The following is a 15,388-nucleotide window of genomic DNA, read 5'->3' as shown; positions in this document are numbered from 1 at the left end:
AGCGTCGTCCATCTTTGACTCTACGACAATTGCAAAACTGATCAACAGATGGCGCAGTTCCACGTAAAGTGCTAGTGGAGTCAAGTTAGAACGAAAACAAAACTGAAACGAAAACTCTGTATGTTTGAATTCTGCTTCTGAGTTTCTGTTTCAGGTAATGTGGAGTCCAGGCTTAACACTAAAAAGAGATTTTTCGAAATTTCCCCTTGTCAGGAGAGAGACAGGATTAAGGCTTATCGTGAAGAACTTGCCTTCTATTATTCAAGTTTAGATGCGGTTTTCTGCATTTTTGATTCGTTTTAATAGGGTACGTCACGAGAATGTACACTAAGAAGGAATTTTCCGAAATTTTCCCCTTTGGGAGAAGTTAATACCCCCATTGTCAACACTTCCTCTTGCGGAGGAAGTGTTAACAATGAAAGTGTCAACAACGGAGGTGTTAAGAGAAAGCGACGTGCAAGATTTACAGGCGCAGATGCGATCTTTTTGCGTTTTTGCAGAAAATCGAACATATTTTTAGACCCATCTAAAAATTCTCTAATTAGTCTGGAAACAAGGAAACCTAGTTAGTGCATTCTGTGAAAACGAGTAAAATTGGCTATTCGGATATGTAATAACGTTAATCTTCGCTATCGTTACTTTTTGCCCGAGCAACGCCGGGCTTATCTGCTAGTAGATATTTAAACAACAGGAGTACTCCACGTGGTAGCCTTTTCATGAACACATAATCCGCGAGATGTGTTAGTGTTTTTTTTTATTCAGCCACTGAACAAATCAGAAATACAGGTTTAAGTTTAATTATTGTTATTCTAGCTTCTTCCATTTAAATTTTAGTTACAAAAAATTAAAGTTTACAGTATCGCTTTATAAAGACTTCTCATACAGGAATGAATATAGACTTTATTGATATCAATTATCAAGCAATGAATTTCGGCTGTCATACCATTCATCAGTTCTTATTTCCTTAGTAATATCTGTATTTACTGTAGACGTTCTTTAGTTTTATTATTTCTAACACAATGAGGTTTACCTTAAACCTATAGTAACAAACCGCTAAAAGTCACATTTAACACGTTCTTTGTTTTCTCATCTATTTATGGTTTACTTCTTTACAAATTTTTTCATTGAAGCAGGATGGAGAAAACAGTAAGTGTTCAACAATAACAATTGATTTATTGTTTTATTACATTGCAATTTCATTCCATATTTTTACAAAATTGTTCATGTTATTATTACAATATAGAAAAGCGTTTTAAAAAGCATTAAATTAATTGTAAAATTTACTTTGTAAGTTTTTAATCTTTATTTAGTACTTTATAGGTCATCTATAAAAAATCAAGTATGAAGGTTGATTGCGTAAGAAATATTTTGATACACGTTTTCGAAAAACTGGGAGAAAAAGTTGCCAGATATCCTTTATATTTTGTGTTACTTCCTATATTAATTACGGCTTCTGTTGCTTTTGGTATTTCAAAATTGTTGTTAAAGGAAAATATTGGAGAATTAGTTGTAGCAGATAGAGGAAGTGTGTACAACAGCAAGTTATTTGTTGAGAAGATGTTTCCATTTAACACTTCTGTACATTTCGATACTTTGAGGAATCCTACTCCACCTAAAGGTCTCGTAATGTACATCGTTAAAAAAGATTTTGGTAACGTGCTCAACGATGAGGTAATGAGAGAAATTAAAAAATTAAATGATATCGTGAAAAATACTCCCGTAACAGCGAAAGAAGACACAATCAAGTACTCTGATGTTTGTGGAATAGTTCGAGAGAAATGCTTCGAAAATCCAATTTTCTTATTGATTATGAAGAATGTAACCGCCAAAAAGTGGAAGATTAAATATCCTGTAGATATTGATTTGATGACTTTATCTTATAATATATATGGAATTAATTTAGGAGGTGTTCACACTGATAAAGAGGGGTTCGTTAAAGCAGCTCATGCAATAAGATTGCTTTATCCGTTAGATATTAGCAGGAAATGGAAACAATATTGGATGATTCTATGGCAGCGACAAATACAAAAGGAGATAGAAAAATTGCATTTTGTACATATTAGAATATTTCAGGATCCATTTAAATCGATTGAAGATAATGCCAAAGTACTATATATAACTTTAAAACCGATGATAGGGGCGGTTGTCGGTTTCGTTTCCATCTTCTCAATGATAAGTTGTCTGAGTTTAAATTTCGTGAGAAGCAAACCCTGGCTTGGTGTGGCAAATGTGGTATCGGCCGGATTGGCGATAACAACAGCGTTTAGTTTAATGGGATTATGCAAAATACAATGGACTTATTTCAATATCTGCATTCCGTTTTTTGTCATAGGTAAGTATTTCTATTATCGTGAGCATAGTGAAATGATACGTATATTGTAATTACAGTTTATTTGATATCCAGTTACAGAGTTAGACGACGCCTTCGTGTTGATTGCGTGTTGGAGAATGACAGATCGCTCGACAAATGTGGAAAGACGAATGAAAGACACTTATCGAAAAGCAGGAATTTCCATTACACTGACTTCGCTTACGAATTTTCTTGCATATAGTATTGGAATGACGACCGAGTTTCCTCTTGTGAGAATGTTTTCTTACTATTCTGCTACTTCTATATTTTTCACGTATGCTTACCAGATAACGTTTTTCGGTGGTTGTATGGCATTAAGTGGATATAGAGAAGAGAAAGGACTCAATCCAATTACATTTCGGCATCCAGGTAAAAAAGACTCCAACTTGACCTTTTTATCTATATTAGCATCTAAAATTGATGATAGTATAAATATCATTTTTAAATATGGAGCGTTGTATGATATTTGAAACGAAAAGTATTAGAATACATTTAACTAAGATGTCTATATCCAATATAGCTTTTGTTTACGTTTGTTTATACGAATTGTTTTAAACTAATTTAAACTAAGAACCAAGACATATTAAATAATTTTTATGAGCATGTAAGCCGCAGACTAAAAACATTATTTATCTACAGGCTACTACAGAATAATTCATTTAAATTTTACATTTATTTCTTCTTTGATGAGTTTACAAAAAACAGAAATTAAAATGTTAATATTTTTTGCTCTAACTTGGCAACTTTTGAATTTCTTGCGATAGTGAGGTTTTTATAATAGATGCTATATGAGCATTTCTTTATCTCGACTTGTGTGAACTCCTGTTAATCTTTACAATGGAAAAAAAAAAATATTCACTAATAGAAGCAGAAAGAGTTTAAAATAAAAACAAAATCGTATCAGCCATACTATTTCACGTGCTGCTTCAGTTGCAGCCGCCACTTCTGCTTCTGTAGTAGATATTGCAACTGAATTTTGTCTTTCACTAAGCCAGGTGATTGCTCCGCTGAAATAAATACAAACAACTCCGGAAGTAGAATGTCCAGTGACCAAATCTTCACCGTGATTAGCTTCACTGTATTTTCCTCAAAAATGCTCATCTTGTATCCTTTCTTATAGAGTATTCCATAATCAAGTGTACCCTTTTGTAGCAGAAGATCCTTTTAACATTTATCCAGTTCTAATTAGTATAAATTTCAAGTGACCTTGAAGCAACTCCTACTGCATAACCAATGTTAAAGTCACCCTCCTTTTTTAACCCCCTAATTATTTAAAATTTTAAGTTCAATTTATTATCTTTAAATTCATTTATTTCATTTGTAAATTATGTTAAATTTAGAGGGAAATTCAGGCGACAACGCACTGAAAACAGATGTCGACTAAACTTTCGTTTTTCCTTCTCTTGACGTCATCTAGACGTCAATCCTTTGTTTTATGGTTAGAAAGATCTAGAATTGAAAACATCTGTATGTTAAGGGATAGATTAATTTGATTGTTATATTTAATTTACTTAATGATGGACCTAAACCTTTTAAAATTCTATAGTTAAAAAAAGGGACTTTTTCCCCCCCTTTCCACTGAAAAGGAAGTTCATTTCCTATTTCAACGTTCTTATCGATGTTTTAATCGTCGAGTCGTTTACAGATTAACCCCGTTTCATGATGTAATTTTGTAATGATTTGATTGGGTAAACTCTAAGAATATTATCTAATTTCGCGCCTAAATCGAGGAGTTCACCTTAAAGATTCCTTGTGAGAAGAAGTGAACAAAGGGCCTCCATATGTCTGCCTATATAAATTAGAAGACTAAAGATTTGTACATATGTGCCTATAGAAGCAAAGATATGAACTTTTAAATAGAAGACATCTAAAGACACCGAATCTGTTAATTTGATGAGATATTATGTACTACGAGATTATTTTGTAAGATCTCTCTCGCGGGTTAGGCTCAGATTTAAGATCGTTCAATTTGTAATTCATTTATTTTGTGTTTCACTGATTTAATCGATTCCATTAAACTTTTTATTGTTATTGTTAAAATGGAGTATTGCTTAACTCACCCACCAACTTTCCACCTTCCAACTTACTCGCGATCCCTCTCACTCGTTATTCCGCGAGACGATTGATTACGCATAGTAATCCGCGTTCACAATACTGATTAGCTGGTGTCAGGAAAACAACTCACAGGGGATCCTTATAGACCTTTCTTTACTATTAATCAACGGAAGCCATCGGTTATGACAAACGAGAGCCGGCTAAGAAGCTAGTTTACCGATTAAGTGATGGAACGATAGCGACGATATCATTCACGCACGGTTGTGATCTCACACCAATATCAGGGCGTGTACCAACTAACAAGTACTCAAGAACACCTACTGCTTGACGATATGGTTTATTCTATTGTGTTCTTTATTATTCTCTCAGGAACCTACTTTCTCTTGATTTATTGCTTTCATTAATTGTTAGCGTTGAACAAGTCTGCAATCTTGCATGCCAAAACGCTCAATAATATTTTTAGTATAGTACTTTTGATTTACAAAAATCGATCCATCACTTTGTGATTTTCTAAATCTAAGAAATAGGTAGCAGATCTAGAGACAATGTAAAATACATGTGATAACTTCTGTATAAACTTTGCTCATTCCTGAGGATCTGTTGCCGCCTTCAAACCATCATCTACATACAAGGTTAGCAAAAGTTTATTTGGACCTCTTTTTTTTATGAACTATTACTCTTTTGGAAACCCAATTTTAAAAGGTAGTCTCCAAATCTCTTGTTCCAACATCCTGCGGCTTGTTTTGAGTCTATAAAGACTTCGTCTTAACGTACAGATTCTGTTTGGACAATCACTAAATTTCTCTGGCTGTTCCGTGCAAGTGTTCTCGTCTATTGTACCATATAGGAAAGCTGTTGAGACATCAAATTGTGTCAGAGACATATTTTCATTTGCTGCAACACTAAAAAGTGCTATAGTTGTTCCTAACTTGGCAACAGGGCCAAATGTTTGATCAAAATCTTTTCCTTTTCTTTGAGAGAGTTCCTTTGCTACCAGTCTTGATTTAAACTTTTCTATCGAACCATCTGGATTGGTCTTTGTTTTAAATACCCATCTGCATGGAATTGCTTTTTATCCGTCTGATAACTCTTCAAGAGTCTATATCTGGTTTTCTTTTAAGGATTTTATTTTACAATTCATAGCACTTAACAATTTCTCTCGGTTCTGACAACTAATTTCCTCTGTTTAAGTACTCGGATCTTCAAAGGCATTTGAGATTGCCGATATAACATAGTCATCAAATATGGGACTCATAAGCTCTGAACGATCCCGTAGAGTCATTTGTTGTGTTGCCTCTTTGCTCTCAACTTCATCTGAAAACTCAAATCTTTTTCAGCGTTCAGATAACTATCATCTTCTTGTAAACTGTCAGACTTCATGATTATTTCAGGATAAGGTGTATTCAAGTTATCATTTTTAACTATCAAGGATTCTTCTTGATAAAGCGACATCTCTCGAACGAATGAGCTTGTTATTTTTTTGTTCCATATGCGATACCCATCATCATTATCATATCCTATTAAAATACCTTTCTCTGCTTTCTTCTTCCACTTTTTCCTTATTTGCTTGGGTACATGAGCAAAGCAATACTCCCAATGATACTCAAGTATTTAGTATTTGGTATTTTATTATCCATAGTTCAAATGGCGATTTACCTTCAATAATTGATGGACTTGTTTTATTTAGGATATAGGTTGCAGTATTTACTAACTCTGCCCATAGCTTTTGAGTGAAATTTTTATTATTATACATTAAGGACTTTGCTACCTCAACTATTGTTCTATTTTCACGTTCACAGTAACCATTCTGTTCTGGAATATATGGCATAGTCAATCGTTGTCTTATTCCATTTTTCTAACAATAGCGTTATCAAATTCTCTGCCATTGTCATACAGAATTTCTTTGACCGTATGTCTAGTAACTTTAACTTCAGCGATCATTTATTTTAGCTTTTCAGACACTTCAGACTTTTTCTTAATAAACAGGTAAATTGAAATCTTGAAAAGTCATTTTTAAATAAAACAAAGTACAGTGGGTGATGGGTTAACGAACATAATCCGTTCCAAGACTTTGTTCGTTATCTGAATTGTTCATTAACCGATTGTGGATTTACCATAGGTTTTTATGGGAATTTAATTAATTCGTTTTGGAGACCCTAAAATATAAAAAAAAATACAGCATATACTTTCTTATTACGTTTATTTATATGTAATAATAAAAATACACATATACACAGTCTTGCATTTTTATTAGTCAACTTTTTTGTTTGTTTGTTTGTTTGTTTGTGGAGGTTAATTAAAGAATCTGTATAATGTCGATTGCTTTTCTCTCTTTTTCAGGATTTTCAGAAGTAATTAATAGCAATGTAATTGTAGAGATCTCCAAGCCTATTAACCTGAACCTGGTTTGTATGCCATTTTAAGACCGTTGATTTGACATCCCCCACTTCTTCAAAAGATGTTCAATTAATAACAGATATCGGCATTAATCCTTTTTTTCAGAAGAAAACATATCTCGCCGAGTTTTTTGGTGTTTGTTCTCCGTTCAAGAGTTCTTGGCTTTCTTCTGTTGTCAGATCCATTTAGGTTCCATTATGGGCTCTTCAATGTTCTTTATTTCTCAGATGTGATTTTTGTTATTCCTTCAGCTGCTTGAGTATTCTTGATTATACTGTATCTTTCTTAGATAAGAGTGAACTGCGCCCTATTGTAGATTTGTTCAAGCCGTACTGCCCAGCGACATCAGACGTCTTCTGCCCACTCTTTACCTTTGCTATTATACTCTCATCTTTCGAAAATAAAAACCCACGCAAAAATTAACGAGTGCCCGCCCGACAGTCTCGCGAATACTATAAAAGAATTGTTTCTGTCAGAAAAATAAACGGCTGGAATTACAAGGGAGTATTTCAAAGTTCGAGGAATACTATCTGATCAGTATATATCGGATTGAGCGTCGATGTCGACGTTTCCCGCGCTCCGAAAAGTTTCGAATTGTTGCCTGAAGACAAGGGAAAATCAATCGGCATTTACTATTTCCGTTGCTTCTTTTTATGTTTGTGCAGTGAAGTATTCTTTGTCCGATCATAAAAAATCTTTCGTGAAACTGTTCGTTATCCGATTTGTTTCTTAACCAATCGCCCACTGTATCTATAACCAGACATAGATTGTTCAAACGGTCCACATGTATCCGTATGTATCAGTTCACTCAGTTTTGTAGCACGTGGACACGTTCCAAACTTTAATCAATGAAACACATCTGTGATATAGCCGAACTTTCTATATCAAAATTCGGCTTTAATATTGTACAAGTTACGAAACAATTGTTGTTCGTAGCTAGTTGAGAAAGTCTCCTGTTACACTTTCTCGAATGCGAGACGACGCTTTCTCGTGATCCATTAACCTCTGCACGGCCGATTTCGTCTGTGGATATCGCTAATGACGGCCGGAAAAAAGGTAGTCGGCGCCAATCTTTCCGATCAAGAAGGATCGAATGAAATAATATTTTTTATTTAGTTCACCTGTAGGTGAACTAAATAAAAAATATTATTTCTGATCTGTAAGACTAAATATCTGCATCCATAATTTTCCAGTACAATAACTTTTGTTAATTGATAAATGTACTAGTATACAAAGATAAATATAATTTCCGTAGTTGTTTTATGAGGCGTAGTTAAATAATTTTGTAACAAGTACAGTACGTTAATGCATTACTGTATTAAGTGTGTTTCTTGACATAGAAAGCAATAACGCTGTTGTGTGTTATAAATGCCGGTAAAGCAATAATGAACCATGTTCAGAAAAAGAAACAATAACAATAGTAAACAGGTTATTTTTTTTTCCTCCTCTTTATACTTTTTCCAATTTATAAGCTTAACGTATACTCATTTTATATAGATGTTACAATCGAAACCCGTTTATAGTTAGAACGCGTTTTAACTAGTTGAAACTAGTTTATACTAGATGTCTTCGTTAAAACCCGTTTCGTCTAGTTAAAACTAGTTTTAACTCAAATTCATTTTTGACTAGCTGTAAATTCTAGTTTTAACTAGACAAAATGGGTTTTGTCTAGTTAATTTACTGCTGTACATGTTTTGATGTTAGATAAAAGTAGTTTTAACTTTTAACATTATTTAAAACTAATTTTAGCTACATAAATATGTTTGGGGGAAATAAATAAAGTTATGTATAGTGATTCGGGGGAAGATGCCTAACATTTTGCTCATGAAGGAAATTATAGCGATAATTTGGGTTTTGGAAGCCTCTAACGAAAATATCATATTCTTGAGCATGTTTTTCAAACAAAACTTTGGAGTACATGAAAAATAATTGTATATTGTGTTTGCAATGACGACTATTTTACTGTCTGGCATTTTAGGCATCTCACCCCAAGTATCCGGATGAGATGCCAAATGCCATTAGGGTAAGATAACAAATATAATTGCATAAAATTAATTTTTGAATATCTTAACCAAATTTAATTTATTGCATATGTATCAATAGTATAAAGAACTTCATAGTAATTATAACAGCGCAGTATAAGTATTGTTAAGTTTCCGCCCGTTCTAACGTGCTCTATAGCTAGCTGAAAGCTTTTTTAGTCCAAAACCTTTTTGAGAAGTCCTTATATAATTTCTATGCATATCCTGCAATAAAACGAAAAAACAAAAATTTATTTAAAATAGGCATATTGGAATTCAATTAACAAAAAATAGACATGTTACCCCAAGAAAAATGTGGCATCTTTCCCATTTGTCGGAGTAAGATGCCTAGTGGGGTCACGTGTCCTAGCATGTCCGATCGGGATCGGCGATAGCTCACAATGGAAACTTTAAAATCTTGACTACATCACACATTAATTGGTTTACGCAATTTTTAATAAATTCTATTTTAACTTTTAGTTTTAAAATGATTCTAGAAGCATTTCGCAACAAAAACTTCGTTCTTATCTTGCTTTTATTCTTCTCAGATGTAGAAAATGAGATAATAGTAGTCAACTACAGGTTTCCGCACTCAATACTGGCCCAACGATTCATCATATAAACACATGACAATATCTGACGTCACCGTTTGAACATATCAAAAAGTAGGCAACTTCCTCCCCTTACCATCTTACCCCGAATCATTCTATATGTTGCAGTCAAAACCATTTTTTAGTTAGGATGCGTTTTAACTAGTTGAAACTAGTTTATACTGGATGTCTTTGTTAAAACCCGTTTTGTCCAGTTAAAACTAGAATTTACTGCTAGTCAGAAATGAATTTGAGTTAAAACAGGTATTAACAAAGACATCCAGTATAAACTAGTTAAAACGCATTCTAACTAAAAACGGGTTTTGACTGTAACACAGACATAAATATCAGAAATCCGTTATACCCAACATTTCTATGAGATGCGAAATGCTGTGAGTCTATGGAAGCATTTTAGTACGACATTTTAGTACGACATGTAGGTACCGTACCGTACATTTTAACTACAATATTCAATTTTTCTGAAAACAGTTCTTATATATCATAACTGAAATAATTGAAGTATTTTACATTATATATTTGTTTGAAGTGAAATCAGTTTCAATTTCAGTTTTAAATATGAAATTACATTTTAAATAAAAATGTTATTATTAAAGTCAGATTAAAAAATTTTAAATTTAATGTCGGTTTGTACTAAGTTTTTAAAGTTAAAAAGAAAAATGTTATTCGCTTGTTCCAACGATAGATCTGACACCTAGCGGTATTAGCGCGAACTACATAATGGCGGCTGCTATGGGTATAAAGTAGTTTGTTAGAATAGAAAGTGTTCACCCTATCTAATATAGGCCATCGTCAGGTTTAATATTATAAATGTTCCAAAATGGAACGTACCGTTTTCGAATATTTTACATATTTAAAATTTAAAAAATAATTTAACTTTAAAATAAATTGAAAGAAGTGTGTACATTAAATAAATAAACAAACAAATAAAACATAGAAAACAAAGGTAAGTAGAAAGAAATGATTTCAGGGTTTTTAAATGCTATTCCTTTTTCTATTATATATTTCTACGCTGTTGGAAGCGCATTAGCATCCATAGCATTTATGCAACGGTTTTTCATTTTACTTTTATAAATTTCCACCTTTTCCATCTCCAACGCAATGGATGGAGAGTGCACCGTTTAAATAACTTTAGCCTCTTCCCATTTTACAATCGTTCCTTCAGTCTGTGCTATAATTGATAATATTGTGTTGTGTCGTTTGTCAAAGTTGTATCAAATGCTCTTTTTTTAATAAAAATCGAGAATGATCTATAAAAGAGCACCTAATATCTGTAGCTTGCTACGGAACGATAAAGACAGCGTAAAAAAGGAAGGTAAAGCTGGGGTATATAAAATTCCATTTGAAAATCAACAGTTAGGAATCGAAAAAGATTATGTGGGTGTGACTAGAAGAAACCTGGCGGTACGTCTGCGAGAACATACATACAATTTTGACAAAGGACACAACACTATTAGCAATTATGGCACAGACTGAAGGAGCGATTGTAAAATGGGAAGAGGCTAAAGTCATTTAATTAAACGGTGCACTCTCCATCCATTGCGTTGGAGATGGAAAAGGTGGAAATTTATAAAAGTAAAATGAAAAACCTTTGCATAAATGCTATGGATGCTAATGCGCTTCCAACAGCGTAGAAATATATAATAGAAAAAGGAATGGCATTTAAAAACCCTGAAATCATTTCTTTCTACTTACCTTTGTTTTCTATGTTTTATTTGTTTGTTTATTTATTTAATGTACACACTTCTTTCAATTTATTTTAAAGTTAAATTATTTTTTAAATTTTAAATATGTAAAATATTCGAAAACGGTACGTGGCATTTTCGAACATTTATAATATTAAACCTGACGATGGCCTATATTAGATAGGGTGAAAACATTTGTATAAAAGAATTTTAAGCTCAGAAAAATTAGCTGTGAAACTGAAGTGAATTGTTTGCTAAGAAAGAGCTGGATAGATGTGAAATTATCAGTTTTAGTATTTCCTCTCCTTCTGTAAGACATCTTTTTCGATCAGCCACATATTCTAGAATGTCACAAAGTGTAATCATCGTGACTTAAACAACTACGAAATCAACTAGGATTAATGTCGGATACAAATGCGAATAAAACGTTTTGACTACAGAGAGAAAAGTTATTAAAAAGACAACACGCAAGTAACTCTCGTACGTTGCCAAGCACGTTATACCCTTTGCGGCAGCCACTTTGGTCGACTCGTACGCCACCTATATTTGCTGGCACAAGCGAATTTAATTTAAATAAACTTAAGTATTGACTGTATCTCATACACCGCTTTATAAAACAATATGTATTGATATTCTTGCGATATGTAATATTATTTATTCATTTCGTAATTAAAACATGTAATGCTATTATTATGGAAATTGTTCTTTGTGCGTTTTTCTTGTTTGGAAAATTTTTTAGACGTGAGAAATTTTCCGAGTTTAAAATTTTCTCGTGCCCAGCTATGACAGTTGGGTTTCATCTATGTGTTGGGTTTTTTCTGAGTAGGTACTGCACAAACACGTATAAATGACATTCGTGTACATTTCATCCATGCAGCGTGTGGTGACGTACTTTTAATGAAAGTGAATAATTGTGGGAGTAAATATAATGTTCTTTTCAAGTAAATCCAAAAATCTGCTTACGAAAGTGCTTTGAGACTTATAAAAATTATCATAAATATTAATATATATCCTTTAATTTGTTCATTATTTTATCTTTGTCAGGAAAGGTTATAGTAACTTTATTTATTCAAATTTTATTTTATTTTTAGATTCTAAAACATTCGCGTCTCAACTAAAACATCAACAAGACGAAGAATTCTTCATGAAGATATTCCGAAAGTATTTTGGAAAACTTTTTTCTTATTCACATGTAAAAATTGCCATTATGTTTGTTTACTTTATTAATTTGGGTGTAAGCGTATGGGGAATACTATCGATTAGACAAGGAATCGATTTGCATAAACTTTATCCAAATGATTCTACGATTTCAGAAGGCACTCGAATCATGTATAAATATTTCGGTGAATATGCTTTTCCTTTTCATATAATTATTAACCAAACAATCGATTATTCCGATAAGAATGTACAGCAGAAAATTGATACCATGATGAGAAATTTCGAATCTCATCCTCAAATCTGCGATTCACGTACGACTGTTTCTTGGTTGAAATATTACAAAGAATTTCAGGAACATCCTGTTTCGAAATATTCGTTAGGGGGATATAACATGTCTAATAAAGAGGATTTCTTAGAAGGACTTGGAAATATTTTTCTGAGATTAAAAGGTGCCGATGAATTTTCGAATGATATAGTTTTTAATGAAGACCGATCTGATATATTATTAAGTCGATTTTTCGTCATGGCTAAAAATGTGATGGATAGAGAATCCGAGATGAAATTACTAAATGATGTGATGAATATTGCGGACAAGGCACCATTCCAAGTTTTGATACACTCTCCGTTCTCACATTTAATTGAACAGGGAATTATTATTGAAGCTATTGTTATTCAGTTACTTTGGGTGACAATGTTGTTAATTCTTATAATATTTTTTTTGTTCGTTCCAAATATACTTTGCGCCGTGTTGGTAGCAATATCTGTCGTTTCCACTATAATCGAGACTGTGGGATTTATGAGTTTATGGGAAGTAAATCTCGATATATTTTTTATGATGAGCTTGATTTTGTGCGTTGGATTTTGCGTGAATTTCCCTGCACATATAACGCATGCTTTTGTAATGTCGTCACCCGAGGATTCGAGTGAAAAGCTGAAAGATGCCTTATATGAAATAGGTTATCCAATTCTTCAAGGATCGTTGTCAAGTATATTCGGAATATTGTTTCTTTATAGAAAGTTTTATATGTTCGTAGTTTTTATAAAAATAGTATTTTTAATTACTGTCCTAACCGTTTTCCACGCCTTGCTATTCATTCCTACTGTGCTTTCGTTGATGACATTTAGTTGTCATGACAAAAAATCACGTTTGCGAAATATTCAAATAGTTGAAGGGGGAGAAACAGCATTGTAATATTAGTGAGGTTTCCCACTGATCGGCACTACGTTTTATTCAATTTTTTATTTTATAAGTTTTATTATTCTTCCTTATAGACACTTAGATATTTTAACCATAACTACTGTAGGTTCATTCAAGTTTAGAAAAGGGTGTGTAGTTGATGAGAACAGATCATTTCTCTTTTTTATGTTTTTTGATACCTTTCTTTTAATTTTTCACATAGAGAAAAAACCTTTTGTGAAATATAGTGAAAAAATCATAGTGAAAAAATCTTTCGTTTCAAGATTGTAGGTTTTCTGAAAAATAATCCAGATACGATTGTAGGTAAGTAGAATGTAATCACACTGGTCGAGTTAAGAACATTAAACGAATCTCCCATTTGGATGTCAGTAATCTTTTATGCGTATTCTTCTTACACCATTAGTCTTTGTCATAAAAACGTGAAATATTTTTATCTTAATTGCATTCATTGTACTTTTATATGGAGTAGAAAACATCCTCTTCTATGACATATAATGCGACATACAGTCTATTTCCTATCCAGTTTAATGTATAATCTAGAAATCTTCGGACATTTTTAAACTGCAATTTACTCGTATTTTTAAGAACTATGCTGAATACTGTAAAATAAGAAGAGTTCATAATTATCAAACTTACATCACATAATTATATTAAATTATTTTATAATAATATAGCTTTATTCCTGGTATATGACACTTCAAAGGCAGGATCCGTAGTAATTGAGTAGACATTTTCCAGGAAAATAAAACAGAGCTCTCATACGCAATAACAGATAATATAATAATAATATACTTGTCATACGCTAGTTATTGAGTTATATCAGCAATACGCAACACAGTTTCTATCAAGTTACTGTGTGTTATTGCGTATAACTCAAAGCTTGTATTACTATCATTCGTAGTAATATGTAAGCAATTAACAAATGCGCTTAAATGTTTGCATGAAACGATGAATAAATGTGGCTGTTCTCCTACGGAAGCAAACAAAATAGTGATAATTAGTTATATGAAATTATTAGAAACATCAATTTTCATTCAGAATGTTTATTCGCGAATGTTATTTCTTTGAACAATACAGTGCACTAGCAATATCTCAATCTTTCTCATCTTGCAAATCCTTCGTTCTCTAAGAAAATGTGTATTGTGGTATGCACATAAGTTTAACATTTATCTTATTATTTATTCACAGATGTTTGTCTTTCTGCTTCGCGTGTTACAAATAGTTCAAAAATATATTTTTTTTCTATTTATGGAATATTTCAGTTTTTTGCAGTAATAAATATTCGAGTAAACTTACTTATAAATTCTCGGTAAAATGTTCCCAAAACCTACCAAAATTTTCGGCTTTGGACATTATTTCTCTCGATTCCAAACTTCCCTTTAAAATGCTTAGTGTTGCAATAACATACACAATTAATGCATACCAGTTACAATCATAAAATAATTTAATTTGTCTTCTACGACTTAAATAATTTTTTTGATTTACGAATAATTCTATTGGACGAAATTCAGCATAAAAGGTGAAAGGTCACCTTTCAACGCGCTCTTGTTTTGGAGATCTTACTTGGTGCTCAACGCTTTAGCCAACCCTCTTATCCCCCTGCTTGTCTCCAGGAATTCTCAACTGTCCAAGACGAACATGAAAATATTATAGGTAATAAAATTATATTATATAAACTTTCTTTCGTCAGGATAGATTTATTGAATTGGTTTCTGAAGTCTTTTAATACTTAAATATCGAAACCTCGTTGTTTTTGTTATCGTTTATTCTGTGTCGCATTTAAATGTTTATATATACAATAAATATAGTTTTTATATGAAAAATATATTTAGTTATGCTTTTAATTAGTCGCTTAATTGATATATGTCTAACTCATCGATGCCCCACGTTTAAAGACAACCCTCCAAATTTCCAGT

General features: G+C 32.4%; 1 protein-coding gene across 1 annotated transcript; it reads left to right on the top strand.

Moving 5' to 3' along the window:
- Positions 1 to 1,341: 1,341 nt before the first annotated feature.
- LOC136981191 (patched domain-containing protein 3-like) lies at positions 1,342 to 13,554 on the top strand. The gene is made up of 4 exons (XM_067277472.1): positions 1,342 to 2,332; positions 2,405 to 2,719; positions 12,208 to 13,260; positions 13,547 to 13,554. The coding sequence occupies exons 1-4, from the start codon at positions 1,342 to 1,344 to the stop codon at positions 13,552 to 13,554; spliced, it is 2,367 nt and encodes a 788-aa protein (XP_067133573.1).
- The last annotated feature ends 1,834 nt before the right edge of the window (positions 13,555 to 15,388 follow it).

Source organism: Centruroides vittatus, unplaced genomic scaffold, assembly GCF_030686945.1.
Source record: "Centruroides vittatus isolate TY-2023 unplaced genomic scaffold, ASM3068694v2 contig_747, whole genome shotgun sequence".
Lineage (NCBI taxonomy): Eukaryota > Metazoa > Arthropoda > Arachnida > Scorpiones > Buthidae > Centruroides > Centruroides vittatus.
The sequence above is the reverse complement of the archived record's forward strand: the minus strand, read 5'-3'. Positions and strand labels throughout refer to the sequence as shown.

Coding starts and splice junctions, on each gene's coding strand:
- LOC136981191 (XM_067277472.1), top strand. CDS start 1,342: ATGAAGGTTGATTGCGTAAGAAATATTTTGATACACGTTTTCGAAAAA. Junction 2,333..2,404: donor CATTCCGTTTTTTGTCATAG/GTAAGTATTTCT, acceptor TTTGATATCCAG/TTACAGAGTTAGACGACGCC. Junction 2,720..12,207: donor AATTACATTTCGGCATCCAG/GTAAAAAAGACT, acceptor TTTTATTTTTAG/ATTCTAAAACATTCGCGTCT.